Source organism: Cetorhinus maximus, chromosome 16, assembly GCF_964194155.1.
Source record: "Cetorhinus maximus chromosome 16, sCetMax3.hap1.1, whole genome shotgun sequence".
Classification (NCBI taxonomy): domain Eukaryota; kingdom Metazoa; phylum Chordata; class Chondrichthyes; order Lamniformes; family Cetorhinidae; genus Cetorhinus; species Cetorhinus maximus.
The window spans coordinates 42923689-42950778 of NC_135894.1; the positions used below are offsets into that span (position 1 = coordinate 42923689).

Below are 27090 nucleotides of genomic sequence, written 5' to 3' on the forward strand. Positions count from 1 at the left end.
AAGTGTGGACAGCTGATTGGGAGACACCGCAAAGATCACCCACCGAGCCCTAGAAGGAGCCAGAGGCATAGAAGTGGAGGGCAACTGTGAGCCTCAGAGCTGCTGGCATGGGGTGTCCACCCACACAGTTAGGGGAGATCATCTGACAGATATAGTTGACTGTCTCCGTTGAGAGTCGGAGCCTCCTTCAGCACTGCACCTCAGTCATATTGAGGTAGCTGCTTCTCCACCTGTATACCCTGGCAGCAGGATACTGGCGTCTTCTGCGGCCCCTTCCACCTTGGACAACCTTTTGGCCCTGTGCCCCTTGTGCCTGCACATGTACTCCCAAAGGTGGCTCCCCTGGAGGCTGATTGTCCAGTCCTGGCCTCCTCCTTATTCTATCCCTCCCTTCCTCCTCAGAGTAGCTGCCTCCAGTGAAGATGTCAGAACCCATACCCCCAGGCTAAATGGAGGCCTTTGGAAAGCTACAGGCCCGATAAAGATTATTGTCTGCAGACTGGTTTCAAAATACACAAAAAGCTCTTGGAAATGGATGTGAACTGCTAACAATCACACAGGCAACTTTTAAACACGTTCAGCAATTAAAACTTTGTGGAAAACATGAACAACCCCTCTGAGTCCACATATCCCACCAGTGCATGACTTTTATAAAAAAAATCTCCTATCCGCCTGCCTGTTGGGCCCATGCTCCGACCTGAAGTTCGCACGGGCCCCTCAAAATCCAGGACCATTGGCAAGTTAAGGGCCTTAACGAGGCCTTCGATTAATGGCGGGCGAACACCCTGCTGCTGAGCGCGCCCGCCGACCGAAATAGCGCAATGCCGCGTGCTGACGTTGGCACACTCGCGCGACATTTTAAGCGCTCCGCCACACGCACATCAGCCGGAAAATTCTGCCCACAGTATCTGTGTAAGAAGCCATAGACAATCATTTTCATCTTCTGATCTTGGCCACCAAAATAAAAAAATATATATAATAATTTTTGAACTTTTTTATTTAAGTACTCATTAAATCCTATTCATTGACACTACATAGAGAAGTATTGCGTTTTATTCAATAAAATAGATGCTTATTTTAAAATCTGAGACTTTCATTACTCAAAGGATTAAACAATATACAAATTACTTTTGTTTTATGAGAACTAGACGTTTGCAGCTTTGTTCTGTGATACAAATTCAACATCCAATGTCAACAATTTGTAAGGATCTATTTTACAGCAGTTGGTAAAGCAGTTTGTCTATATGTCAAAAGCTTTGTGCATTCTTCGGTTAGTCTGTTCAGTTTAAATTTGAACGACTGCCTTGAGACTTTTTGATTCCTGATTACCTCGGATGTGGCAAAAAGCAGATTTCACTTGATGCTTCATTAACTTGAGTTGGTCATTGAGCCTCTCCTTTTCCCAAGTGTCAAAGATCCATAAACTTCTACAGACATTGAAAGCCCATGAATAACCATAACATATTGGAAACCCGCAAATTAAAATCGCATTGAAAATTCACTTCTCTGCAAATATTTCACAAGCAGTGGGGTCAAAGGTATCAGACGTGAGTTTGGACTCATTTGGTACGCGCTGGCAAGTATTAAATTTGTAATCAGCTGTTTTCACAGAATAAGGGTTATTGTCCCAATGCTTTTGGGGACAGACCGATACCCAGAGACAGGCACTTAGCAACAAGAAGGCTGGATATGAGCCATTTAAGAAAATAATGGAAAAATGAATGACAATACTAGCTAATATAGATGCACGGTGATTATATCATGCCTTTTTGTGAGTGTGCTTTATCACAAAAAACTACAAGTGATGTGGAATCAGAAGAAAAGGCGATAGCAATAGAATTAGAAGTTTTCCTTGTTAAATATAAAATGCACTCCTCTCAGATCAGCAGATGAGTGGGCGATGCTCATCTTGTTTAAGGTTTTAGCCAGAGCCTCTGGCCCACAGAGGAAGACTCCCACGTTAGTGCTGTAAAATAAAAGATACCACTTTCAATAATGCCACCTTACTTTTTAAAAACAAACTCTCTTCTATTTTCCCATTTAGATTGCTACTCCTGTTTACTATTTAGCTGGGAGGGTAACATTCAGGGAACACGCTTAACAGCATCATCGCAGTGGCCAACAAGCCAAGTGTTTCTGCAGAGCACTGGCTCGTCCTGTCCTGCACTGAAAACGTGGTAGCCATTTTGTGCTGACCGTGTTCCACAAACGGCCGTGAGATGAATGCCCATTGGTCATGATTGGGAGAAAAAATGTTGGACAGAACACTGGGGGAAACTTCTCACTTCTGTTCAAATCTTTAACATCCAATATAGGCAGATTGACTTCATTTAAGCTTTTCATCTGAGGAAAAGCATATATAGAACAATTCAATAGACCATCATTCCTATACCAAATGTCAATAGTGCCTTTAGTCTTTTATTACAGTCAAATTCTTAAAGCTTAAAGTCTTGTTGTATAATACTTTCAGCTATTAACATTTGTTTAAAGTTTCTTTTTTAAAGTTATCAGTCTCTACAGTGATCGTAACAATAGTTCTAAAGAGTGTGCAGGGACAGAGGGTCCTGGGGGTGCATGTGCATCGATCTGGAAGGTGCCAAGACATATTGAGAGAATGATTAGCAAAGCATATGGGATTTTCGGCTTCATAAATAGGGGCGTTGAGAACAAAAGCAGGGAAGTTATGCTGATCTTTATTAAAGCACTAGTTAGGCCCTAACTGGAGTATTGTGTCCAGTTATGGTTACCACACAAGGAAGGACCTGAGGGTCCTTGAAAGGGTGTAGAAAAAGTTTACCCAAATGGTTTCAGGTTGGGGGATTTTAGTTACGAGGTTAGGTTGGAAAAGCTGGAGTTTTCCTCCTTGGAGCAAAGGAGATTGATATTATAGGAAGCGATTTTATAGAAGTACAAGCTACAGGCAATATTTTAGCATAAATGAGGCTGTTGCAATATCAGCAATGCTCTGAATGTACAGTAATGCATGGCTAGAATCTGAAATAATGCTATTAAATCTTATGACAATACAGTTGAGTATCAGTCTTTTTTTTATAACTTGCAAACAAATGGAGATTAAATTTACTTTAAAGGGAAAGCGTTGTTTAAGCACTCATTGGCTTTATTTAATTTTGTCACTTTTCAGCTTACATTCCTTATAGGGTAAAATGAAAGTTGCGTTTTTCTTCCCTCCCTGCTGCCTAGCAACTATATCACAGAACAGTAAGTTATTTAGAGATTGATGTTCAACCATGAAGAGGAATACTGAAATGCTTTAAGTGGAGAGTATGATAATGTAAGGTCACGTATTAATAAAGTCTAGTAACCAAAGTAACAATAAAGATGTAACTGGATCATTAATACAATTTTCATAATGTTGTTTTCTTTTAGAATTTTAATAGAAGTTTTGTAAAAAGAAAACTAAAGTAAGCCAGCACTTCAGGTGCAGTTGCTCTGTTCATAGACCTACCTTGGATGTTTGGTTGCAATGCTTTTGAACTCGTTCTCCCAGTTTGGTCTCCCATATAAAGTCTTTTGTTTGAGTCCTGTGATGACGTCCGTTTGGGCTTCATGGTGCATGGCAAAGTGAGTGGCCTAACAGGGGTGAAAATAGGATTTAACATCTGCATTACTGTCCACCACTGAGTGGAGGAGCAACTGTCTGTTCCAAAAATATACAAATGGCTAGGACTAATTCACCAGGACACCGCAGTATAAAGAAAATGGATAGAGAGAATAGGGTAAAAAGATGCTATTGGTGATATAATCAAGCAAGTGCTTAAAATGTAATATCAATTCCTCTTTAATTTGATTAAACTAGTGGAGAAAGAAATCTGATACAAATCATGTTACCAATTTGTGTGCTAATTTCATGAACAATAATTTCTATCCTATTGTCTAATGGAATTGGATAATACTTCAAGGCTGACACATGAGCAGAGCTGCTGACAATGGTTACCACAGAAAACAGTTTCTGGTGAAGGGTCATGCCTGAAATCGGTAGCCAATCTTTCTTCTTTCAAATGCTGATCCACCTGTAGTGTATTTTCAACATTTCCAAAATTATACAATAAAATAAATTTTAATTCTTAAGATCTTGCTGTGTTTTGCTCGTGATAAGCAATGAACATGAAATTTTATAAGGACAGAAGCACAACGTCATCTACACTTCAATATGGTACTCTATGTATAACCTGGCATGTCCCTTTAAGGTGACAAAATCTAAAAGTTGTGTACAATACTGAGGTTAAGGTCTAGAGAAATCAGCAGAAAATGACAGGCTTTCCTTTTCTCATTTCATTTAACAGATGCAGGACATTTTATGAGGGGCAGGGAAACAACTAGAAGTCACGGTCCATTTTGAAACCAATGGTATAGGTAGGAAAAGGCTTGAAGTCTGGCAGGCACCATCTCAGGATCTAGGAAAAAGATTAAAGAACAGGACATCAAGGGTGGTGAGTTCTGGATTACTTCAGGTTTCCACATGCTAGTGAGTACAGAAACTGGGTGTTAGTGCAAGTGAATATGTGGCTGGAAAAATAGTGCGGGAGGGGGTAGGCTTCAGGTATCTCAGGCATTGGGACCAATTCTGGGGCAGGAAGAATCTACACAAGCCAAACAGATTAGTCCCAGACCTTTTGAGGTTCAATGTTCTCACTGGGAGGTTAACTAGTGCTTTCGGAGGGGGTTGAAATTAATTTGGCAGTAGGTAGGGAACAAAGATATAGCAGCACAAAGGCGAAACAAGATGCATAGAAAACTAAGAGGGACAAACAGCAATAAAGAGTAGTGTGGAAAGAGCAGGAATTTGAAGGGACAAAAAGCAACGCAGACTAGTGTGGTGTTGGAATGCATGTTGTTAATGCGAGGAGTTTTACAAATAAACTTGATGAACTGCAGACACAAGTTAAGAACATAAATAGAAGGAGTAGACCATACGAGCTTACTCCACCATTCAATACAACCATGGCTGATTTTCCATCTAAACTCACCCTTCCTGCCCTCTCCCCATATCCCTTGATTCCCTGAGAGAGCAAAAATCTGCCTATCTCAACTTTAAATAAAATGCAGCATCCACAACCCTCTGGGGTAGACAATTCCAAAGATTCACAACCCTCAGAAGAAATTTCTCCTCATCTCAGTTCTAAATCATTGACCAACTGTGCTCTATATTCTAGGTTCCCCAGCCAGGGGAAATGACCTCTGTGTCAACCCTGTCAAGCCCTTTGAGCATCTTGTAGATTTCAATGAAATCGTCTCATCCTTCTAAATTGCCATATGGGGCTATGATAAAATGGTTATAACAGAGGCCTGGCTTAAAAGTGGGCAGGGCTGGGAACCAAACATTTCTAGCTACAATATATTCAGAAGGGATAGGAAAGAAAAAGTATGGCAGGGATTGGGGGTTTGGTGGCAGTATTGATCAAGGAATAATATTACAGTTCTACAGAGATACGATATACCAGAGGCTTCAAGGACAGAATCAATTTATTTAGAGTTAAAGAACAGAAAAGGGGTTATAGTTGCATGGATCATTCGGGTACAGAATAAACTAGGCAGAATGCAGAGCGTGCAGAGGGAAATTAAAAAAGAAATTAAGAAGGATAAATAGACAGGATGAAAAAATGTCAGAAGCTAACATAAAAGAGAACCCAAAAATTCTTTAGCAACATTTAAAAAGTAAAATGATAGTTAAAGTAATGCAGGGCTGAATTGGGACAAAGAAGAAAATCCCTTTGTGGAGGCTGAGGGCAAGTCTGAGGTACTAATTGAATACTTTGCATCTGTCTTCACAAAAGAAGAGGTTGAAGTTATTGCTGCAGTAGAGGAGGAGGAAATAGAGATATTGGATAACATAAATCGGATGGCCAAAAGGTGTTGAAAAGTCTGGTGTCACCCAAAGTAAATAAATTGCTTGATCCAGATGGAATACATCCTAGGTTGCTGAGGGAAGTTAAGGTGGAGATAGCAAAAACCCTGCCCACAATCCTTCGACCCTCCTTGGATGTGGGGCTAGTGCTAGAGGAGTGGAGGATTGAAAATGTCACACCCTTGTTTAAATTGGAAAGAGGGATAAACCTTGTATCTACAGATCAATCAGTCTAATGTAATTGGTGGAAAAACTATGAGGGAAGCATGGATTAATAAAGACAGCCAGCACAGGTTTGTGAAAAGCAAATTGTGTCTGACTAACCTGACTGGTTTCTGTGATAAATTATCAGGGATGATTGATGAAGATACTGCAGCAGATTAATATATGGGCTTTTAAAAGGCATGTGATAAAGTACCAATATTCAGACCTATTTGTAAAAGAGATGCACATGTAAAGGGACAGTGGTAACTTGAGTTTTTAATTGACTAAGGGATAGAGCAAGAGAGTAGTGCAGATCAGATATTTTTCTGAACAGAGAGAAGTATGCACTGGATACTCCCAGCTATCAGTATTGGGACCATTTCCTTTCTAGTTGTATATAATTGACCTGGTCTTGGGTGGAGGAAACTTTAGCGAGAACATTTTCAAAGTTTGTGGATGATATAAAACATAGCAACGTAATAAATAGAGGAGGATAGTAAAATTTCAGGGGGATGTGGACAGAGAGGTGAAAAGAAAAATCACATGGTAGGTGCAATTCAATACTGATATGTCTGAAGTGATGTACTTTAAGAGAAACAAGATGGAAAGGCAGCATAATCTAAATGGTACCACTTTGCAGTGGGATGCAAAAGCAGAGGGACCTGGGGATGCAAGTTCATAAAAGCTTGAAGATGGCAGGGCAGGTTGACAAGGCATTTAAGAAAGTGCTTTGGACACTTGACATCGCAAATAGGTATATTGAATACAAAAACAAGGAAGTTACGCTAAACCTTTATAAATCATTGTTTAGGCCTCAGATGAGGTATTATGTACTGCTTTGGGCATCACTGTAGGGGAAGGATGTCAAGACCTTAAAGAGGATAGAGAGGAGGTTTGCCAGGACAATACCAGGAGAGATGGCATTCCATAGGAATTTTCAAAAGACAATTGGACATGAAGAGGACTAGTTGGGAGGGTTCTGGAGGAATTAAATTGGACAGATCTTTCAAAAAATCGGCACACAAATTATTGGTTAAATGGCTGCCTTCTGTGTTGTAAGATTCTATGGCCAGGATTTCCCGTTCGGCGAGTGGGGGCTGGGGCCCGCTCACTGACGCGGGATGATGTCGGGTGAAACCCCTGACGTCACCGCGCCCCATTTCAATTTTCAGGTCGGCAGGGGCTCAGCAGAATCAGCTGTGTAGCCCGCTGACCTGTCAATGGCCTATTGAGGCCAGTGACAAAGCCATTAACGTAATTAGTGGACCTTCCCGTCCAACCTTAAGGTTGGCGGGCAGGCTGGGAGCCCTGGCGGGCATTGGAAAAAGCAGGAAAGCTCATCCATGGGCAGGATGAGGTTTCATGTAGGTTTATAAATTTTTAATAAAAGTGAAACTTAAAGTGATGGACATGTCCCAATTCATGTGACAGTGTCACATGAGGGGACATGTCAGGGAACTTTTTTTTTCTGCTTTTAACACTTTTTAATGTGTAGCTGATCTCCCTGAGGCAACACTTAGCCCCAGGGAGATGAGTGCGGCTCAGGGAATCCCCCCCACCACCCTGCCCACATAAGGAGTGCATAGCACTTCCTTGCGGATGTCACGCTGGGCGGGCCTTAATTAGCCCGCCCACGTAAAATGGCGGCCTGCCCCCAATTGGGGGCGCCGATTGGAGGTGCGCTTCCACGCGCCCACTCCTGAACTTACCCTCCGACAGGGGGAAATTCTGCCCTATGATTCATAATGTTTTTATTATGTGATGTGACCAGACATTCTCCATGTGACAGTTTCTCAAAGTCATATGTATTGATATATATATGAAAATTTATCTGTGGTTTAAAATTTATTCGATTTCAGCAACAAAAAGCCCTTGAGGCTGGCTGACTGGTTTACTGGAAATTTTCAATTCTGTAATATTTGGGGAAGTTTGAAATTGCTAGGCGTAAGAACTTTTCTTAGTGAAGATCAGAGCTAAATTTACCCACATGGTCAGAATATATGAGTCAATTTGTTAAGTTTATCCACACAGCTTTAGCGATGTAAGATTACTAACATAACAGCTGATTTTGACATGGAAAGTATGTTGTTACATACTAAGTAAACAGTTAGCCAAACTCTTAAGTCCTTTGTTCCTACTTTTGCTTTTCTATATTCTTACTGAACATAACCTTTGTAATAATGCATTAACCACCAAAATATGTACAATGCATTAACAAATACACTGATGGCACATGCCTTATTAATGTTAATGATCTCTAATATGAAATTAAGCAAAATCCTCTGTGAACCCAAATGACTTTCAAATATTATGATTTGTTTATTTCACAGAAATACCATGATACTAAAGTAAGCATTAGTGTCATTCCACTACGCAGGGGTGCAGTGTCTTGGCTGGGGTGGGGTGTCTAGAGCCAGGCAACACAGTTTCCAAACAAGGGGGCGGGCCATTTAAGACTGAGATGAGGAGGAATTTCTGCAATCAGAGGGTGTGAATCATTGGAATTCTCTGCCCTAGAGGGCTGTGGAGGCTCAGTCATAGAGTATCCTCAAGATTGAGATTGATTGATTTCTACATATTAAAAAGATCAAGGGATACGGGGATAGTGCAGGAAAATGGTGTTAAAGTAGAAGATCAGCCATTAACTCATTGAATGGTGGAGCAGGCTCGAAGGGCTGAATGGCCTACTCGTCCTATTTCTTATGCTCTTATGTGTCTTCATAGACTAATGGACTCAACAAATTACTTTCCGCAATAAAAAATGCATTGATCAATTGAAAGATATTTATAGATTAATATGGTGAATTGCACAAATATTTAATTAGTGATACTATGTCAGCGGCTGAATTATTTGATATATGATAAGTTATGCCTGGATGGGGATCATTAGCAGGAATCCTAGTTGTACTTTCCTTTGCATAGCTCTGGAATGCACAGGCTAGTTGTAATGAATCCACTGCCGCCCTGGTTGATATGGGCTAATTTAGCACAGATTGAAGATCAGACCTAGGATCTTCCCCCTCTGTGCAGCTAGCACCAGGAAGCCCAATGAATCACTTAAGGTCTCTCTTGGCAAGATAAATATTCTAACCAGTTTGGTCATTACAGGACAAAGGAAGAGATGAACAAGAATCCAGATGCTTTTTTTGGGTCATCTTTCCTTGATAAAGCTTTGTAGATGAGTTTGATATAAATAATAAATAATTACCTGATTTTCATCCCATCCAGTGAGATAAATGTTGTAGCTCAGGAAATCAGAATTGCCTCTTTCAAGCATTTGTGACTCAAGTGACTGGAGGAGGTCAGCAAACCATTCAAAGGCACTGGTTTCTCGGCATAGCCAATAGAAGTAGATCTAAGAAAGAAACCAAGACCCAGAATGTTTTATCATTGTGTAATTTTTTTTTACCTTTCACAAATTTATCAGTATCATTTTTCTCCAACTCCTTTCATCATTTCAGCTACCCCTTCGCCCTATTTGTCCTAGAGCACTAACCATCATTTTCAACTTATTAAAGAAGACCAATGATGTAGATTTCTACATCACAGAACTGTTAAATGTCTAAAAAAAGGCAAGAGACTCCCGTTATCTTACCCAGAATGCATGTGCTTTCCTTAGTAGCTTAGACTATGCCCACAATGATCAGGAGAAACATTAAGTCTTCAAGTATTCTGGGTTTAACTGAACTGAACATTTCCTGGTACTACTTTGCACTTATTTTATGGTGATTTTATTTATTTAAAACTGAGTGTTTTTTACAAAACAAAAAGCAAAATCAGAGTATATTGCGGAAAACGGAGACATTTTGCCAAAGCTTTTCATCTTGCACTTGTCAGGACAACAGCAAGAATACTAAAATCCAAACAATCACACATACTACAGGAAAAAGGTGGTGCTGTTTGGTTGGCAAGTCGACTCTGATTGGCTGAGGTGTTGTCATGGTGAAAGCAAAGGAAACTATAAGCTCCCCATGCTTTCGGGTAATCCAAAAAAGGTGCATGGCTTGAACGTATTCCTTTTGTTTGCAGAGAATGGGTCCCTGCATACAAATGTATGTTACTTCTAGCAAGCATAAATGATCCATGATATGAGCTCGACTGATTATCTTAAATTGGTTGTTAGTGTAGCTATTAGCACACTCAGGATTGTTCAGCAAGTGCTACCTAATAACAGAATCATGTCTGACAGTATATGTTTGTTTTGGGTTTTGCAAATGTGGGCTGGCTGAGTAGTCTGGACTCTGCCTATGACGAACAGCCTTGCACATTTCTGGAATTACCTGGGAGCTTGGGGAGCCTATAGTTCCTCATTGCTTTCTCCATGGCAATGCCTTGGCCAATCAAAGTCGAGTTGCCAACCAATCAACACCCGTTTTCTCCTGTGGTATAAGTTGTGATCATTTGAAATTTGGTATTCTTGCATTAGTCCTGATGAGTGCAAAATAAAAAGCTTTGGCAACATGTCTCTCTCTTCAACTATATTCAAGTTCTGTACTACCAGGAAAGTAGGAGTACTTCTGGTAGCCATGTAGCTATTTATTAACAAGCATAAAATGACGTATCTGTGCAGGAAGGATTGCCATATGAGACCTGACAAGCTAAACAAGGGTTTTCAGTGTAAGGTAAGGACGAAAATTAATTTAATTTTTGGGATGTACAATTGTGGTGGTGAAAAATGATCATCAATGTTTTTCAGAATCTAGCAATAGATTTAAAAGTATCAGGAGAGACAGTGGGAACAGGCTCATGGACAGGGGACAGCAGCAATAATGGATTTTTTATTTATTAGTATGATCTTGCAGCATTAACTACGAATATATCTTAAGCGACACAAGAAACTAATTAAAATTTATCTAAAGAAACCAATGAAGAGACAGTGACTTGCAGCTTTGAATACGCTGGTGGGAGCTGTAAAATTCACTCCCAGGGAATGTTTGGTCACAAATAGAACTGAGTAGGGCTGATTTTGAATGCCTTTCCTTGCTGTAATGGCCTCAAAATTGAGTTATTAGCCTTACCACCTAAATAACACCAGTGGCATGATTGGACCCATCTTAAAAAAGGCCTATCACCCTATGACATCAGGACCCCATAATATATATGGGACTTCAGTTTCCAATTTTAGGTAGTAATTGGTCAGTGTGTGGGCAATGGAAGAGCAGATGCCTTCTAAGAGTAGGCGTTCAATTATTTTTGTAGGCCTCTGAGGAACAGGAGCTTCCCTTAACCTGCCAATATTGTCTGTTTTTATGCCTGTTTGGTTCCCTGAGGCTCACTTAAAAATAAAAATAAAATAGACAGGCCAGTTTCTGCCTGTCCAAATTCAATAAACCAGTCTGAAATATTCTACCTGCTTCATTTCTGGCTCTCCAGGCTTGGAAATTTTGCTGCTGATTTCCTTCCTTGATCTCCATCTGGATGGTAGTCGGGCAGAAGGTACCCTGTCATGACCTTAACCCTCCTCTCTTCCTGAATTAGATTATTTCTCCAGAGGCAGATACCCAAGGTTAGACGTCTCTACCCTTTCTTACACTGCTGTATGTCTTTTTTTGTTTTTTTTATTCATCCACGGGATGTGGGCTTCACTGGCTGGGCCAGCATTTATTGCCCATCCCTAGTTGCCCTTGAGAAGGTGGTGGTGAGCCGCCTTCTTGTTTGGGGATTAAATGTTTGGGGATTAAAAGCGTGCCAAGTGCTTAGCAGAGAAACATTGTCTCTTTAATGACAGCAATTAATTTTCATTCATCTTTACTACTTTTATTCTAACCAGGCTGTCAGGTCACAGGTTTATCACTCCTGTCAGGAACCCAGGCACAATTGAAGAGCTGCCCTACAATGAGAGCCATGCAGCTACCAGAAACATGATCAACAAAACAAATTATGTGCTCAAGAAATCTATGACTCCCTGGACCATTCAAAAGGAGCTTTGCAGTACAGCCATGAATGGGTATCTGACTTGTGGTCATTTGCTATTTGATGTTAACTTTCCAATAATGAGGTATCAATCCTTACCATGCCTGGGCAACAATGCATACAAGAAGAGGGGGATGCAGTGGAGAAAGAGTAGCATTGACCACCAGTGCCCCTGATTACCTGAATCTCTTAAAGACGTTAACCATTCCTCCCATCCTGTCTAACACTATACACTGTCTGTCCCACAACCCTTATAAAACTGTCCTTGCCGCTACCATCCAATTGTCTTTCTCAGTCTGGCCCTATGGGTCTTGCCCTTATTTCACTGTGAATATCAATACCAGCTCCAGAAAAAAGAAATTTAATCCAAAAACTCAATTCCATCTTTGTCTAAATATTTGTCTAAATAAATAGGAATTATTATTAATCAACTTTGTGCAACCTCTTAGTTCCTGTCTGCAGTGCTTGTTTGCCTATCCTCGTGCTCCTATTATTTCCTCAGTCGCTACAGGAGGTGAAAAGCTGCTGAGCTTCTGCTGAGAACATTTCAGGTAGTTGTGGTGGGTAACTATGAGCAGCTGTCTGCCCATGTTTTGGGTTGATCAAATTTCTTGGCCCCACAATTCTAGAGGAACTTAAGATTCTTGCTGCATTCTTTTACATCAGTTGTATTTCACACTGCCTTCAGACTTATTTTTATTTTAATTTACAAACCTTTGAATCTAAAGCAAATATCAATTATACCCTGCTAATCAATGCATGCAAGCAAAATAAATCTCCCTCAGTACATGCGCTCATTGTGTGATTACCTTTTTCAGTTTGAGATCAGGATCAGAGTGAGTGTACCTGTACCAGACCGATTTGAGGATGGATGCAAAGGGAGTAACTCCAATCCCTGCCCCAACAAGGACGGCAGTTTCATAGAGAAAGACATCCTCACTGGCTGTGCCAAAAGGACCATCAACTGCAATTCTGAAACAAAAAGGTCATGTTTAAAAAATGACCCTGCTAGTAATTGTAATCTCTTCAACGTATCTCAGGTTTCAGCAGGGTCTCTCAAAGAAACAGAACACATTGGTGCTGAGAAGGTCTTGATGGTCAGTGTCTCTGTTAAAGCTGTGGAAAGAGGGATTTCAGAAAAATGTATTAGTCAATGTATTCTGCAGCATAATTTCAGGGTCACTATGTCAGGACTTCAGAGATTTAATTGTGAATTTGAATGCCTGGTGGGAAAGCTGGAGGGAGCTGCCAAACCTCCCTCCTGGGAATCTCTGCGGAGGGACAGACAGTTATAAAAGCCTGGGGCAGAATTTTCAGGTTGGCAGGTGGGCCCGGGATCGGCCAGCAAACAGGCCACTGCTTGTGATCGGCTTCCGACTGTGGTTTCATGCTGGTGGGCCAATTAAGGCCTGCCCAGCGTGAATCGCGGTTCCCCAATGGCTGGCAAGGGTCGGGTGGAGCCGAGGGCCTGGTGGCCCCTGGGTCCAATGGTGACCCGGTGGCCAATTTAAAAACGGCTCAGGCAGCCCCTTGAAGGCTGCCACGGAAAAACATCTCTTTGGTCTCTCATTACCTAACGTGATGGAGTTGAGTGCGGCTGGAGACTCCAGGTGGGAGGGCAGATCAGGTGGGCGCTTGGCCCACCCACTGTTTTTTGGATGAGTGCCTCGCGGTCTTCCTGAAGGAGGAGGAGGCTGCCAGAGGGACACACTTGTCCCCAGAGATGGGAGGAGAAGGCCACCGCACCTCACAAAGAGGGCATGGGAGGAGGTTGCAGCGCAAGTTAGCAGCCATGACGTGGTGCGGCGCACATAGGTGCAACGCCAGAAGAGGTTCAATGACCTGCTGTGCTCAGGAAGGGTGAGTACCCCATGTTGGCATGAGTCAGTGTGCACAAGTGTTAAGGTGTGGCTGTCCCCCTGTGCACCTCAGGGGCACTAGAGTCTGAGTGCCAACTGTGAATGACACCAGAGCTGACAAAATGGGTGAGCCCTGACTGCTTGGATTGAGTGCCTTGCAACTCGAGGGTTGAGACTTGGGTGTGCCCTGTGAGGTGGTCTTCAGCTGGGGTCAGCCAGGCTGCAATGGCGCTGCAGGCAGAGAGTGGACTAATCAGTGCTCCTCTGTCATTTCAGGAAAGGACGAGCCATAACCAATCAGAGAGGTCACGGACAGGCGGAGGCCCGCCCAACCTGCTGCTGCTGACCAGGTTCAAGCAGGATGCCCTTGAGCTGGAGAGTTGGCTTGCTCCATACAACCAGACATGGAGAGGCGGGGGTGCCAGATGAAGGTAAGAGCGCAGTGCACAGTGGTGAGAGTTTTGGTTGGCGCAACCATTCTAGTGTAGTCTCTTCATTGATAGGAGCCTCAAACCTGGAGTCCCCATTGATCATTGAAACACGATGGCACCATGATGAAGATCTCCATTGTCTCACCAGGGTACCTGGCTTGCACAGTGACAGAGTGATGACTTTCACTAATGACATGTCCTCGTTCTCCCTTAGATTCGCCAGCACGCACTCATTCTCTGAACCCCGAAGGGCCACCCCTGACGCCAGAGGACCACCAGGCTTCATTTGCAGCTGCGTCACACCCACTCTCTGAAACAGGCACCAGCGCAGATACCAGCACCTCGGCGGGCATTAGATCAGCGGCTAGAATGTCGGGGCACATCGGTGAGGGCACTTCACAGTCACTTGAGGTGCAAGTGGAGGCACTGCTGGGGATCAGGATGATGCTCAGTTGAAGGCTGATGATGAGCCTCTTGAGTCGTCCATTAGGCAGTGCATGCTGGATGTCCAGCGAGATGTGCGGGAGGATCTGGTGGAAATCCAAGAGGGTCTTCGTGCCATGGAGGACTGTTGTGGAGAAGTCTATGTGGAGCATCAGCACTGCGTTGACCCTCATGGCCGAGTGCACTGCCTCCTCCATTGAAGGAGTGGCGACTCACAGAGAGGCTGCTCCAGGGACAGAATCAGGGGTTCCTGGGGTTGTGCTCGGACCTGCAAGCCCGCACACAGGCACTGACCTCATGTGGTCAGTGTCAGTGTGGGAGATGGATGAGGCACTCAGTATCCCAGCTAGGTGCCCATCCATCAGTGGTGAGCAGAGAGGTCCAGAGCAACCTCACGTTGGCGCATGAGCTGCTTGTCATCTCTGCGGGCTCCTCTCAGGGCGCTCTGGATGATGGCAGCAGCTCCTCCGCCCCACTGCCAGTGACTGTGGCATCTGATGAGGCTGTGGTGACTGGGGAGATGCCAGCCGTGCCACTGGCCGCTCCCTCCCAGGCGGGACCAGTACAGGCTCCACTGGCCAGAGGACGACCACCAAGGTCATCAAGGCCAACAAAAAAGCAGGGTCAGCAGGCTGTCTCCGATGCCGCTGCCAGCGAGGGGGTGGGGAGGGGGAGCGACGAGACGTAGCACTCGCAAACGTAAGTTTAAGGCACCACAAGCACAAGAGGGACTGTTCACGGGTGATCTTCTGTTCAGTTATGTTTGGTTTAAGTGTCTACTGGTGTGGACATCAACACAAATAATGGTCCTAACAATGTGATTTCAATGTGTCAATAACATTAAATTTGCTTTTGTTATGATGGCCTGAGTATGCTTCATCTTTTATTTTTGGTGCAGGGTATGCCAGCATGTAATGGGTGGCTCTAAACTTTATTACACAGGCACTGAGTGGACTTTGGGTTCACACGACGAGATCATTTCTGTGATCTTGGATGGAGGTGGCAGCCTTGGCATGAGTTGGAGTGGTTCTTTGGCAGCCTGGCTGAAGGAGTGTTGGGTCAAGGCATTCCGGGTGTCCCTGCCTCCCTGGAGGTTACAGAAGTCTGCCTCCACGCCCTCAGCATTCTCCTCACCATGCTCCTCTTCCGACTCATTACTGGATACATCCTATGTGGCCTGTGGAGCTGCATCAACATCCTCTTCCTTCAGTGGGTCCCCCCTTGCCAGTGCCAGATTGTGGAGAGCGCAGCATGTAACCACTATCAGTAACACTCACTCGGGGGGGTATTGTAGTACTCCCCATGAACAGTCCACACATCTTCAGAAGACCTATGGTTCTCTCTATTACCGCCTTTGTGGAGGCATGACTCCTATTATAACGCTGCTCAGCCTCTGTTCTTGGGTGATGGAGAGGCATCATAAGCCACCTTTTCAATGGATAGCCTTTGTTACCCAGAAGCCATCCATCCAGTCAGACTGGAGCAAGGATGAGCCTCGGCACCTGGAAGTGTTTCAGGATGTACGCCTCATGCGAGCTGCCTGAGTACCTTGCACAGACTTGTAGAATCTGCATCCTGTGATCACACACTATCTGCACGTTCATGGAGTGGAAGCCCCTCCTGTTGACGAAGGCACCGGGCTCACCTGCTGGCGCCTTGATGTGAGCAGTCGATTGCATCCTCGACGCGGGGGAACCCAGCAATCATTGCAAAGCCTCTGGCTCACTCAGCCTGGCTGGCCTCGTCCATATGGAAATGAATGAAAGTCAATACCCGCCTGAACAGAGCTTCTGTCACCAGCTTGACACAACTGCTGATTGGGGGACTCCACACAGATTCCCCACTGACCCCTGGAAAGAGCCAGATGCACAGAAGCTGAAGACCACTGTGACCTTCAGAGCCACTGGTATGGGGTGTCCACCTGCACAGTCAGAGCTGATCTCAGGCCCAATCATCTGACAAATGGAGGTCACTGTCTCCCTGGAGAAGCGGAGCCTCCTTCGGCAATGCAGCTCGGACATATTGAAGTAGCTGCATCGCCACCTGTAAACCCTGGCAGCAGGGTAGTGGCATCTTCTGTGGCCCCTAACACCTTGGAGTACCTGCTGATCCTGCGCTCTTTGTGCTTTGGCCTCTCCTCCCTCAGGTCGCTCCCCTGGAAGCTGCATTGGGACACCTGGCCTCCTCTCCTTTCTGCCCCTCTCTTCCTCCTCAGATGAGGTGCTACCAGCAGAGACCATAATCTCCATTGCCAGGGTCAAAGAAGGCTGTCTGATATCTGGAAAGGTCCACATGGTCTGACACCTCTGGGGGCCTTGGAGACACCAATGAGTTCTGAAATGAAGTCTGGTAATGCTAAGAATGAAGCCCCGAACAGAGATGAAGCTGCCAAGTACCAATAAGCAACCAGCAGCAAACTATCTCCAAAACTCCTCACTACTCACACTGGCAATGCTGCTGACACTTTTTATCCTGCCCATGGATGAGTTTTGCAAATTGTCGGCTGCCCGCCTGCCTATTTTGCCTGTGTGGCGAGTGCAAAATCGCACGGGCAATGTAAAATACAGCTTAATTGCCTTTTTAATGGCCTTAATTGGCCTTGTAATTGGCGGGCACAGCTCCAACTCCCGTGTGCACCCACCGACTGAAATATCGCGTGAGTGCACGATGACGTCGGGACGTTCGCTCGACATCATCACGCACTATTTTATGCTCGAGCAGGTTGGGCACATGCCTGCCCGCTCAGTGAAAAATTCTGCCCCGGTCTCATTAACATCCCCCTACCCAGCCTTAATTCCCCCCGTCCCTCCAAAAGAGGTGTAAATGAACAGCTGGCTAGCTTGCCAATAGGAGAAGATTGAATAACCCAGGGACCACCCGTCAGCACTCTAGTAAGTCAGAAGGGTGGGTGGAGTGGGGGAGGGGGATCTGCAAGGTTCTGAGTAGGAATGCTCAGAGGGAAGGAGTGCCCGGAGGTCCATACTTTCCTTCTGAGGTCCAGGAGAAAAAGATTGTCTTTTTTACTTACCTTTTGGAGCCTCTACTGGATGTCAGGAGTGTACCTCTGGTCAAACTAGCTGCTCAGCCCATTAGGCCATTAAAATTGCTTCAGGGCTCGTTGAGCAATAGGATCTTGATTAGTATACATTAATGAGGCTGTGGTCTAGTTCAGTGTTAAATTGGGTCGATATTGGAGTAGGGAAAAAGACTGCTCAATTTTAAAACCCGTTGCCTGGTTTCCACTGGGTGTAGTGAATTAAACTCCCTCATTGAGCATCAGAATGAATTAAGTATAACCTAGAACTAACCAAATTAGATGCCAAAGGAATGATTCTGTAATCCAGTGTTCTAGGTTAACATTCTCATGAAGAAGGCAACTTGGGAAATCACAAGTATTTGGCTTGTGATTCCCAGAGATCCACACCCTGTTAGCACAGCTTCCTACTGGACTGGCAATTTGAGGAAATAACTCCTCAAATATTTATTGAAATTTGTACAGTAATTTAATTTCTAAAATATCATACTGACTAGCAGAAATAATATTAATTGGAATACTGTGGGTTGCTAGTTTCCTTACCTGGGAAGTTTCCATGCTTCTTGGAATTCTTTTTGATCTCCGCCACATACTTTGAACAAACTATCTGTCCAGTCTCCCATTCTTCTCACATGGATGCTGAAGTGGTCTTCCTCTGGAGAGGAGGTCAATGTGAAAGGGTGCCACTCCAGCCTCGAAACCTTTGAACATTGGACAAAAACATACTGGCCAACCTCCATCTTAAAACCTCGCTTCTTCATCTGCAGTTCCAACACTTTAGAGGGATGGGTAACAACCTGTGGATAGAGACATATTGCAGCAACTGTTTGTCTAAACAACAATGAATTGTACAACTAAACACAACAGCAAGCAATTTTTGGTCAATTTTAAGTCTTTTAAAGTCCTTGCGCAATATAAATTTAACAGTAGAGAATTTGGTCAGCTGTCTCTGCTGTGTTCCTTCCTTCCACTAGCCCACCTGGCCAAACTTCCTCCAAAGTTCTCCACTGCCTTGGCTCTGGATTTGCATCTTTCTTTAGTTTCCCTCCTATCTTCCCTCATGCCCTCTTTGAGCTTATCTTGTCCATGAGACCCACCTCCTGCTCCCTTGGTGTTATTACCCCTAAAATCCTGACCACCCAACTTCCCCTCCTGGTTCCCATGTTGTCTGATATTATTAATGGTTCTCTCTTTTCAGGTGTTGTCCCCCTCTGCTTTAATTCTGCTATCATCAGTCGCGTTCTCAAAAAATCAACCCCTAACCCAACCTGTCTTTACAAACTACTGTCTCAACTCCAACCTCCCTTTCTTCTCCAAAGACCTTGAACATGTTCTTGCCTCCAAAATCCAGCCCAGCTTTCTCAGAACTCCATATTTGAATCCCCCAATCAAGTTTCTGTCCCTGTGTCAGTACTAAAACTGCTCTTACCAGATTCACAAATAACATCCTATGTTTCTGTGAGAAGAGTAAGCTTTCCCTCCTTGTCCTTCTTGACCTGCCTGTAGCCTTTGATACAGTTGACCACACCATCCCCCTTGAACATCTCTCCTCTGTCATCCAGCTGAGTGGGACTACTCAACCTGGTTCCATTCTCATCTATCTAATGGTAGCCAGGGAATCATTTGCAATTCTCTCTCTTTCTGCTTCCGCACCATTATCTCTGATATCCACAAGGATCTATCCTTGGCCCCCTCCTATTTCTCATCTACACGCTGCCCCTTGGCAACATCACCCAAAAGTGCAGTATTAATTTTCCCCATCTGACTCCGAGGTGAGTTTCCAACCTAATTTTCCTGACATCACCACAAATGCTTATTTCCACTTTTGTAATGTGGCCCAGCTTCACCCCTGTCTTAGCTCATCTGCTGTTGAAGCCCTCATTCATTCCTTCATTGCCTCCAGACTTGATAATTCCAATGCATTCCTGGCTGGCCTCCCATATTCTATCTTCTGTACTTGATGTCCCAAAACTCTGCTGCCCATTCCCCTATCACACTTCCTGCTCACTGACCTACATTGACTCCCAGTCAAGCAATGTCTTGATTTTAAAACTCTCGTTCTTGTTTTCAAATCCCTCCATATTGCCCCTCCCTATCTCTGTAATCTCTTTGAGCCCCACAACCCTCCGAGATATCTGAGCTCCTCTAATTCTGGCCTCTTGAACATCACCAATTTTAATTGTTTCACCATTTGTGGCCATACCTTCAAATGCCTAGGCCCTAATCTCAGGAAAACCCTCCTGCAACACTCTGCCTCTTTACCTCACTTTCCTCCTTTAAGAAACTCCTTAAATCTACCTCTTTGAGCAAGCTTTTATTCACCTGACCTAATATGACACCGAGCCACATGAGGCAATATTTTGTTTTTAATGCTCCTGTGATGTGCCTTGAGATGTTTTATATTAAATGTAAGTTGTTGTTGTTGCTTCAAAATGAATAAGAAAATAAATTGGATTTACATATTGTGCTGTTGAGTGTTTATTAGTTGGAGTTTTTGAGTCTATTTTAAAAAAAATACATTTTCTGTTCTTTTTCTTTCTCTATCGTCAAGTAATGTAGCTTCCAAAATCGCAACAGAGGCTGGGCAACTGCTTCCATTCTAAAACTTACTGCAAAAAGATGCAAGGGATGTGCCAAAAGCAATTCTCCCTTTGTTTTCCCCTTGGCAATTTCTGTAGGGAAAATTTTACTTGGCGCCTCTTCAGAACGTCATGGCTTAGCTCATGTCTTTAATGTGTGGAGAATTGTCAGCCGATAACACAGATTTTAAAATTTTATGATACAATGCACTGCTTTGCGCACAATTTTCCTGGTACGTTTTCTAACTTTCAATCTAGTTCTGGAGATTAAAAACAAGGGTGCTACCTCAAAACATTTTCATATTTTTCCATCTCTTCACATTTCAAGGACCGGCTATCGAGTGGAAATGCTGCACACTTTCTAACGAGCCTCCATTGAATATATACCTACCTTTGTGATGACAACTTTCTGGTGTGATCGCCAAAATCGGACGAATCTCTCGCAGACGTACAAGACCATCGGACCCACCACCCATTCCCAAGTCTATAAAAAGGATCAGTTTGTTTAGGCAGAAAAGTGTGAAAAGTTTAATGTCTCAAAGAAATATTGTCATTAAAAAAGTGAACCAGACATACGTACCTTTGGTGGATTCCCTGAAAAAACAGGCTCAGGACACTCTGTGATATTCCCCCATTCCTTATAATAATCCTTGCAATAGGTGGCATTATGCTGCTTCAGGCTGTTATCTGTTTGACCACGAACAATTTGCCTGAGGGTTTGAAGCAAAAGACACATTCTTTGTGAGAAAGTTTTAAAGAGGCTTTGGACTTGTTTTTTTAAATTAAGTGAAATACCATTGAGCCCTGTCTTCTATTTTTAGGACACTTTCCTACAGGTCTGCCTGGCATATGGCAGTTGCGAGTGAATAAGGGAGTGGATCAGTTTGTGTGTGCACTTTGGGGTTATCTATAAAGGTCGGAATCATCCCAGATTTGCACTAAGTGCAGTAGCAGACGGGTGCCGGCCGCAATGGTGAGTTTTCACGCCCTGAACCCATAGCATTACATATGCATTCCCAGGGAACAGCCGTTGCCATGGTGGGTGGGCTCTCATTTGCCCGCCATGCCATCACCTCGCCACTACATCACGTCAGGCACCAGGTTTAAAGTACAGCTGCGCTCAGTGCTTCCAGCCCAGGACTTCAGCAAAGAAGACATGGCCCCAAAAGGCAAGAAGACTGCAGCTCTTGGATGCCGTGGGGGCCCGCTGTGATGTCCTCTACTCCCGTTCATATGTTCACTGGCATCTCACTCACTGCCAGCTCAACATCACGCATATACCCTCACATTTCCATCTGGCCTCATCTCCTCTAGAGGCTTCCTCCTCAGTCCTCACCATCTTGAGGCCGCTTGCCCAGATCCTGGGATGCCCTCCTTCTTCTGTACAGTTCGGTCTTGCAGCCTCTTCCCTTGCCTGAGGCCACTTGTCCCCCTTTCCCAAGCAAGACCTTGCCCTGCAGCCATTGAAAAGCCACCCACATCTGGCTGATCTGGTAGTTGGAGACCTACCAGTGAACTCCCCTAAAAGTGATGTGGTGCTGCCTGCGAAGCCTGGTGCTGATGACTGCGAGTGCTGACTGAAGCAAGGAAGGAAATCAAACATTGAAGTCCCGAAGTGCAGCCCGCCAAGTGCACACCTTATATATGCTGTTGTGAAACTCTCGGCGTGTTTTCCCGCCGATGTGGGTGGACAATCCAGTGGTGGGGGATGAATCCAGTGGACTGGCCTTATAATGATATGCTGATGTATAACAATGAGGCTCCTGTTGTCCGATGGCGGGGAACGTGGCCCACCATTGACGAGCTGAGTGGACGATCGCAAACTGGTTTCACGGCGTCGTGAAACCGATTTTTGGCCTTCTTGCCATATTGTCCATTCACACCACCGAACATGCCCGATGCCAGCGGGCACAGGAAATCCCGGCCAAAATCCTGGAAAGAGCTGCAGCCACATTTAACTCCTATTATTTGTTTATTTGTTGAGGGCTGGTAAGGGACATTTCACATTCTTCAGTGAAGGTTTTTTTCCCTTTTAAATGTAACAAATACACTAATGAAATTTGTAATTTCGGGTTAGTTGTCAGCTCAGAAGACTATGGGTTCAAGTCCCACTTCGGGCGTTAGGCACATAATCTAAACTGACATTTCAATGCTTCAGAATGCTGCATTGCCACATGGAATGGAGCCAATTTTCTCCATGAATTTAGCTAAACTTGGAGCAAATTGATGGTTGTGTCTTTACAAATCCTCTGATTTGCAGCAGCCCCACAACATGTACTACCCAGTTTGTATGTATAATCTTAAAATGCTCAGCAATGTCTTGCAAAATGACGTGACAAGGTAATGGCATCATTTGCCATTTGCCTGCCATTCAAATTCCCTCTCTTGTTTCAAGGCAAACAATTCTCCCTGCCATTCAATAGGCCCCAGGAAATACATCTTGTGCAAGCAGGGTGGAGATACAAGTTTGCACTTCTACTTCCTCTCCCGACCATGTGTGAAGTATAGGGAATGAGGGAGAGGGAAACTTATCCTGCTGCCTTATCTGTTAAACTGAAGCCCATTCTGCTTAGCCAGGTGGATGTTAAAGATCCTGTGGCATTTTTTGAAGAGCAGGTAATTTCTCCTGTGTGCTCACTAACATATGTCTGTCAACCAACATGACCAAAACAGTTTAATTAGTCATTCAACTCTGTTTTTGTGCAGAAATGTATAGCTGCAGCTCCACAAGACTGTGACCTATCGATGACGGTGGGCATGATTCAGCATTCATTATTTTTTAACATATCACATGGAGCTGTGCAAGTTGCCAATGATAGAATCACTGGATACTTGTTGCCAAGAACATGTTTAACATTTACTAGATGTGTTGCTGTTCCAGTTGTGTCATCTGAAAAGCATTTACTGAAATTAAGAAACATGGCATCTCAGTTGTTGTGAAATACAATTTCCGTGTACAATACATACCCAACTCCATGGATCACAAGCCCGGCAAAAAAGATCACAAAAAGGTGGTGAGTGTACCAGAAGACTTCAAAGTATGACCTCCTGATTATTTCTGTTGACGATGTTATCATCAATATCAGAGCCAGAGTGATGGCAACCCCACTCAGCCCAGCCAAGGTTGTGAATGCCACTTTCGTGGGATTCTAGAAAGAAAAGACAATAAATGTATAAACAGCATCTTGACTGATCATTGAAATGAAAAAGTAAAATTAGATGTTTCAGAAAGTGTCAGCACAAAAAATTAAAACACTAAAGGTGACTATGCCCACCAGTGGCAGGATTGGAAAATCCTGGCCTATGGGTGAGAAATTACGCTTGGTCCCGTCGATTTTTGTTGTTATGAGAGCTGTAAGGGTTCCAAAATGGCACCCATGGTCTGTGTATACATTCCTGATATGAAGGGTGCCAAATGCCATCTTGGTAAAGATGTTAGCACTTGGTGAACATCCGCTGGAAGTATGCAGTGCAGGGAGATCCTGATGTCAGTCAGTGTGCGACGCTGATTTGATGCCAGCAATGTCATTTTGGAGCTCCACACTCTCTCTTAAGATTGCAAACATTAAGCAACAGGAAGGAAACCCCCACTGAATTCTATTTAAAGGGACCATTAAAGACTTACAGGTTAGTTACTGGTTGATAGTTAGCTGATGCTACAAGTCTACAAGTGATTGGTGCTTTCTATAATTGGTTGGAATTTCAAATATCTACAGGGAGAAGTATGCCAGGTGCTGAAGTAATTTTTGTTACCTCAAGGCTTCTGCACAAATCAATTGAATCCCAACAAGGGTACACTAGTAACCCTCCCTTTTGGAATAAAACATAACAGGGAGAAAACGCAGAGATCAGGCTGAACAGGACAAGCTGCTAGAAGAGGAAGGAGCAGGAAGGGTAGAAGAGAGGCCACATTCATCCAGGGCATTCAAGGAGCAATTCTTCGACCTGCAATGACCAATGTTTGAGACGACTGTACTTCAGTAAGGAAGTCGTCACTGAAATTTATCAACTGCCACATATATCTCCAATCAGAGATTCGGGACACTGTCAGTGGCTTGATAGCAACATTGGCCATGAAGCTTTATGCAGCTGTTTCCTTCCAGGCTGACACTGGAGACATTAGCAGCGTCGTGAAGTTTGCTAACCACTATTGCATAAGGGAGGTCACTGAGGTTCTCTATTCAAGGACAGATAACTTCATTTCATTCCGTCTTGCTAGAGACAAGCAGACAGAATGAGCACAAGGATTCGCAAGGTTTGCAGGCCTCCCCTTGGAATGGCAAGAGGATGAAGACGGGGAAGAGGGAGGGTGAGGAAGGGAAGCTGCAACCTAAACAGCCCCTTTCTGCCCGGGCTCTATTTTAGAACTAATTCAAGTACAATGCCAGTAAACACAATCCCAATTCTCCATTCATCAACAGTGCCACCAATGGCCTTAAAATGAGATAACCTCTGAAAATAGGAATTGAGATATGAGATTAGCCAGTACCCATTACTTCTGATGCAAGAAGCATACGAGCTTTGTGTTGCCTGTTCATTTTTAAATGATTATAGTATGTAGCCAGTGCAAACTTTTGAGCGCATGTAGACCTGAGCAGTGGGGTTAAAATTGTGAGAGGTTAGTAACACTTGAAGCTAACCTGCACCTTTGGCAGCAGTAGGTCCTGAAAGCCACTGTAAAACTGATCTTGTTGTGGGAAGCACATGAGAATGTGAAGGGTTCTCAAAATTCCCACATTTTTCATATCATCAACAAGGATATGACTTTTGGACTTTTACCTGAAACCAGACAACGAGAGGAGACAGAATACGCATTCTTCCCTTTAAAACAATCAACCCAGAGAAAGACTTCACCTTACACGAAACTAAAGCCTATCAAAATCTTGCATAAATAATCGCTACTAACTACTAAGGCAGGAAGACAACAATCAATGCAACCCATCAATACTCCATATATACAATAGCTTTCAGTTCAAGACTAGTTATGGGGGCAGGAAGACAATGATAAACATCATGCGAGCCCATTAAAAACAACATGACAACAATCACCTGAAGAAGCCCAAATCAAACAAAGAACTAACCTTGATTTGGTTTCTGATAAGAAATTTGAAAAAAACAGAATAACTGGGCCAGGAGTGACAAGGGGGAAGGGACACAGAAGGGTGAGCAGAGTTTAAGCAGGGATCTGAGCCAAGTGGAGGAAGGAGATCTGGAGGTTTGCAGGCCCACAGGCAACATCATGGTGAGGGGCACGGGGTGGCAGGTTCAACCGAAGACAACAAGGCCGCAACCGCAGCCCTCCACGAAGATTGACCACCCACAACCGCGCCCTCCACCCAACTGAAGAACCTTTGCAGATTCCACATACCAGGACCACGTGGGGACGGCAGGTCCCAGAGGACACAAAGAGTATACCCCAAAACTGCAACCGGCTTACCTGCCTGGATTTCGAACTGACAAGGAACCCTGGTTGGTGAGCATGATCCCTGACCTCTCCTAGTTCAATTTAGTTAGGTTTTGGGGGTGGGGCAAGGGTAAGGGGATTAGTAGTGTGATTTTCCCTCATTATGCCGTGTGTTCCCCATTCTTAACTAAGTGTACTTTGTAAGATAAAAGCAAAAAACAGCGGTTGCTGGAAATCCAAAACAAAAATAAAAATACCTGGAAAAACTCAGCAGGTCTGGCAGCATCTGCGGAGAGATGACAGAACTGTTGAAGAGTCATATGGACTCGAAACGTTAACTGTGTTCCTCTCCGCAGATGCTGCCAGACCTGCTGAGTTTTTCCAGGTATTTTTATTTTTGTTTTTTACTTTGTAAGTCTGTATAATCTCAGTGTAATCCGAATGTTATAAGTTCATTTGTGATTTCAATAAACACAATCTTTTTTCTTGCACCGAAACCAGTTGTCTGCTGCACTTTGTCACAACTCCCAAATAAGTCCAAGATCTAGAAGCCTGGGAGTGGGAGCGATTCGAACCGCTCAGAAGTCAGAGGTGAAGCTGACACACACCACCAGCCCCTACAAATGACACAATATGGTAGAGAGCAGACTTCAAGATTTTCTCATACTGTACTGGAAGCATTTGAGCAGGAGGTGGAGAGAAGGAGAGATGTTCTCGATCCTTCGGGGGACAGGAGTCTTACCAAAGAAACTTTGTGAAGACAGTAGGCCGTGGTGGTCAATGCCAGCAGCCTCGTCCCAAAGAGCTGTTGCTGTGACACAAGGAATTCAGGGCCTCATTTGAGTAGTCAACATCAGTGAATGTATCTTCAAATGCCTTATCCCACCAACTGGCCCATTCACCTCACACACAGCTTAATGTATCACACCTCCATCATTCCTCTAGTACCAATCCCTATCAATCACAACACATAGCTAACATTCATAACTGGCAAATGGAATTTTGGCCTGTATTGCTAGGGGGTTGGTGTTTAAAAATAGTGAAGTCTTTTTACAACTGTACAGGGTGTTGGTGAGGCTGCACCTGGAGTACTGAGTACAGTTTTGGTCCCCGTATTTAAGAAAGGCTACACTGGCATTGGAGGCAGTTCAAAAGAGATTCACTAGGCTGATTCCTGGATTGAAGGGGTTGACTTATCAAGAACGGCTAAACAGGTTAGGCTTTTATTCATTAGAGTTTAGATGAATGAGGGGTGATCTTATCAAAACATACAAGATTCTGAGGGGGCTTGACAGGGTAAATGTTGAGAAGATGTTTCCACTAGTGGGGGAATCTCGAACTAGGGGACATAGTTAC

At 44.0% G+C, this 27090-nt stretch overlaps 1 protein-coding gene across 2 annotated transcripts in view; it reads right to left on the minus strand.

Moving 5' to 3' along the window:
• Positions 1-979: 979 nt before the first annotated feature.
• Positions 980-27090, minus strand: part of cybb (cytochrome b-245, beta polypeptide (chronic granulomatous disease)) — a 49153-nt gene continuing 23042 nt past the window's right edge. For both annotated transcript variants that reach the window (XM_078559771.1, XM_078559772.1), the window contains 8 exons: positions 23298-23479; positions 20911-21040; positions 20722-20814; positions 18295-18548; positions 12793-12955; positions 9279-9425; positions 3467-3591; positions 980-1966 (listed from right to left, as the gene is read on the minus strand). In XM_078559771.1, the coding sequence (XP_078415897.1) occupies positions 1840-1966; positions 3467-3591; positions 9279-9425; positions 12793-12955; positions 18295-18548; positions 20722-20814; positions 20911-21040; positions 23298-23479 (1221 nt within the window). In that variant the 3' untranslated portion in view covers positions 980-1839. The remainder of the gene's footprint in view (positions 1967-3466; positions 3592-9278; positions 9426-12792; positions 12956-18294; positions 18549-20721; positions 20815-20910; positions 21041-23297; positions 23480-27090) is intronic.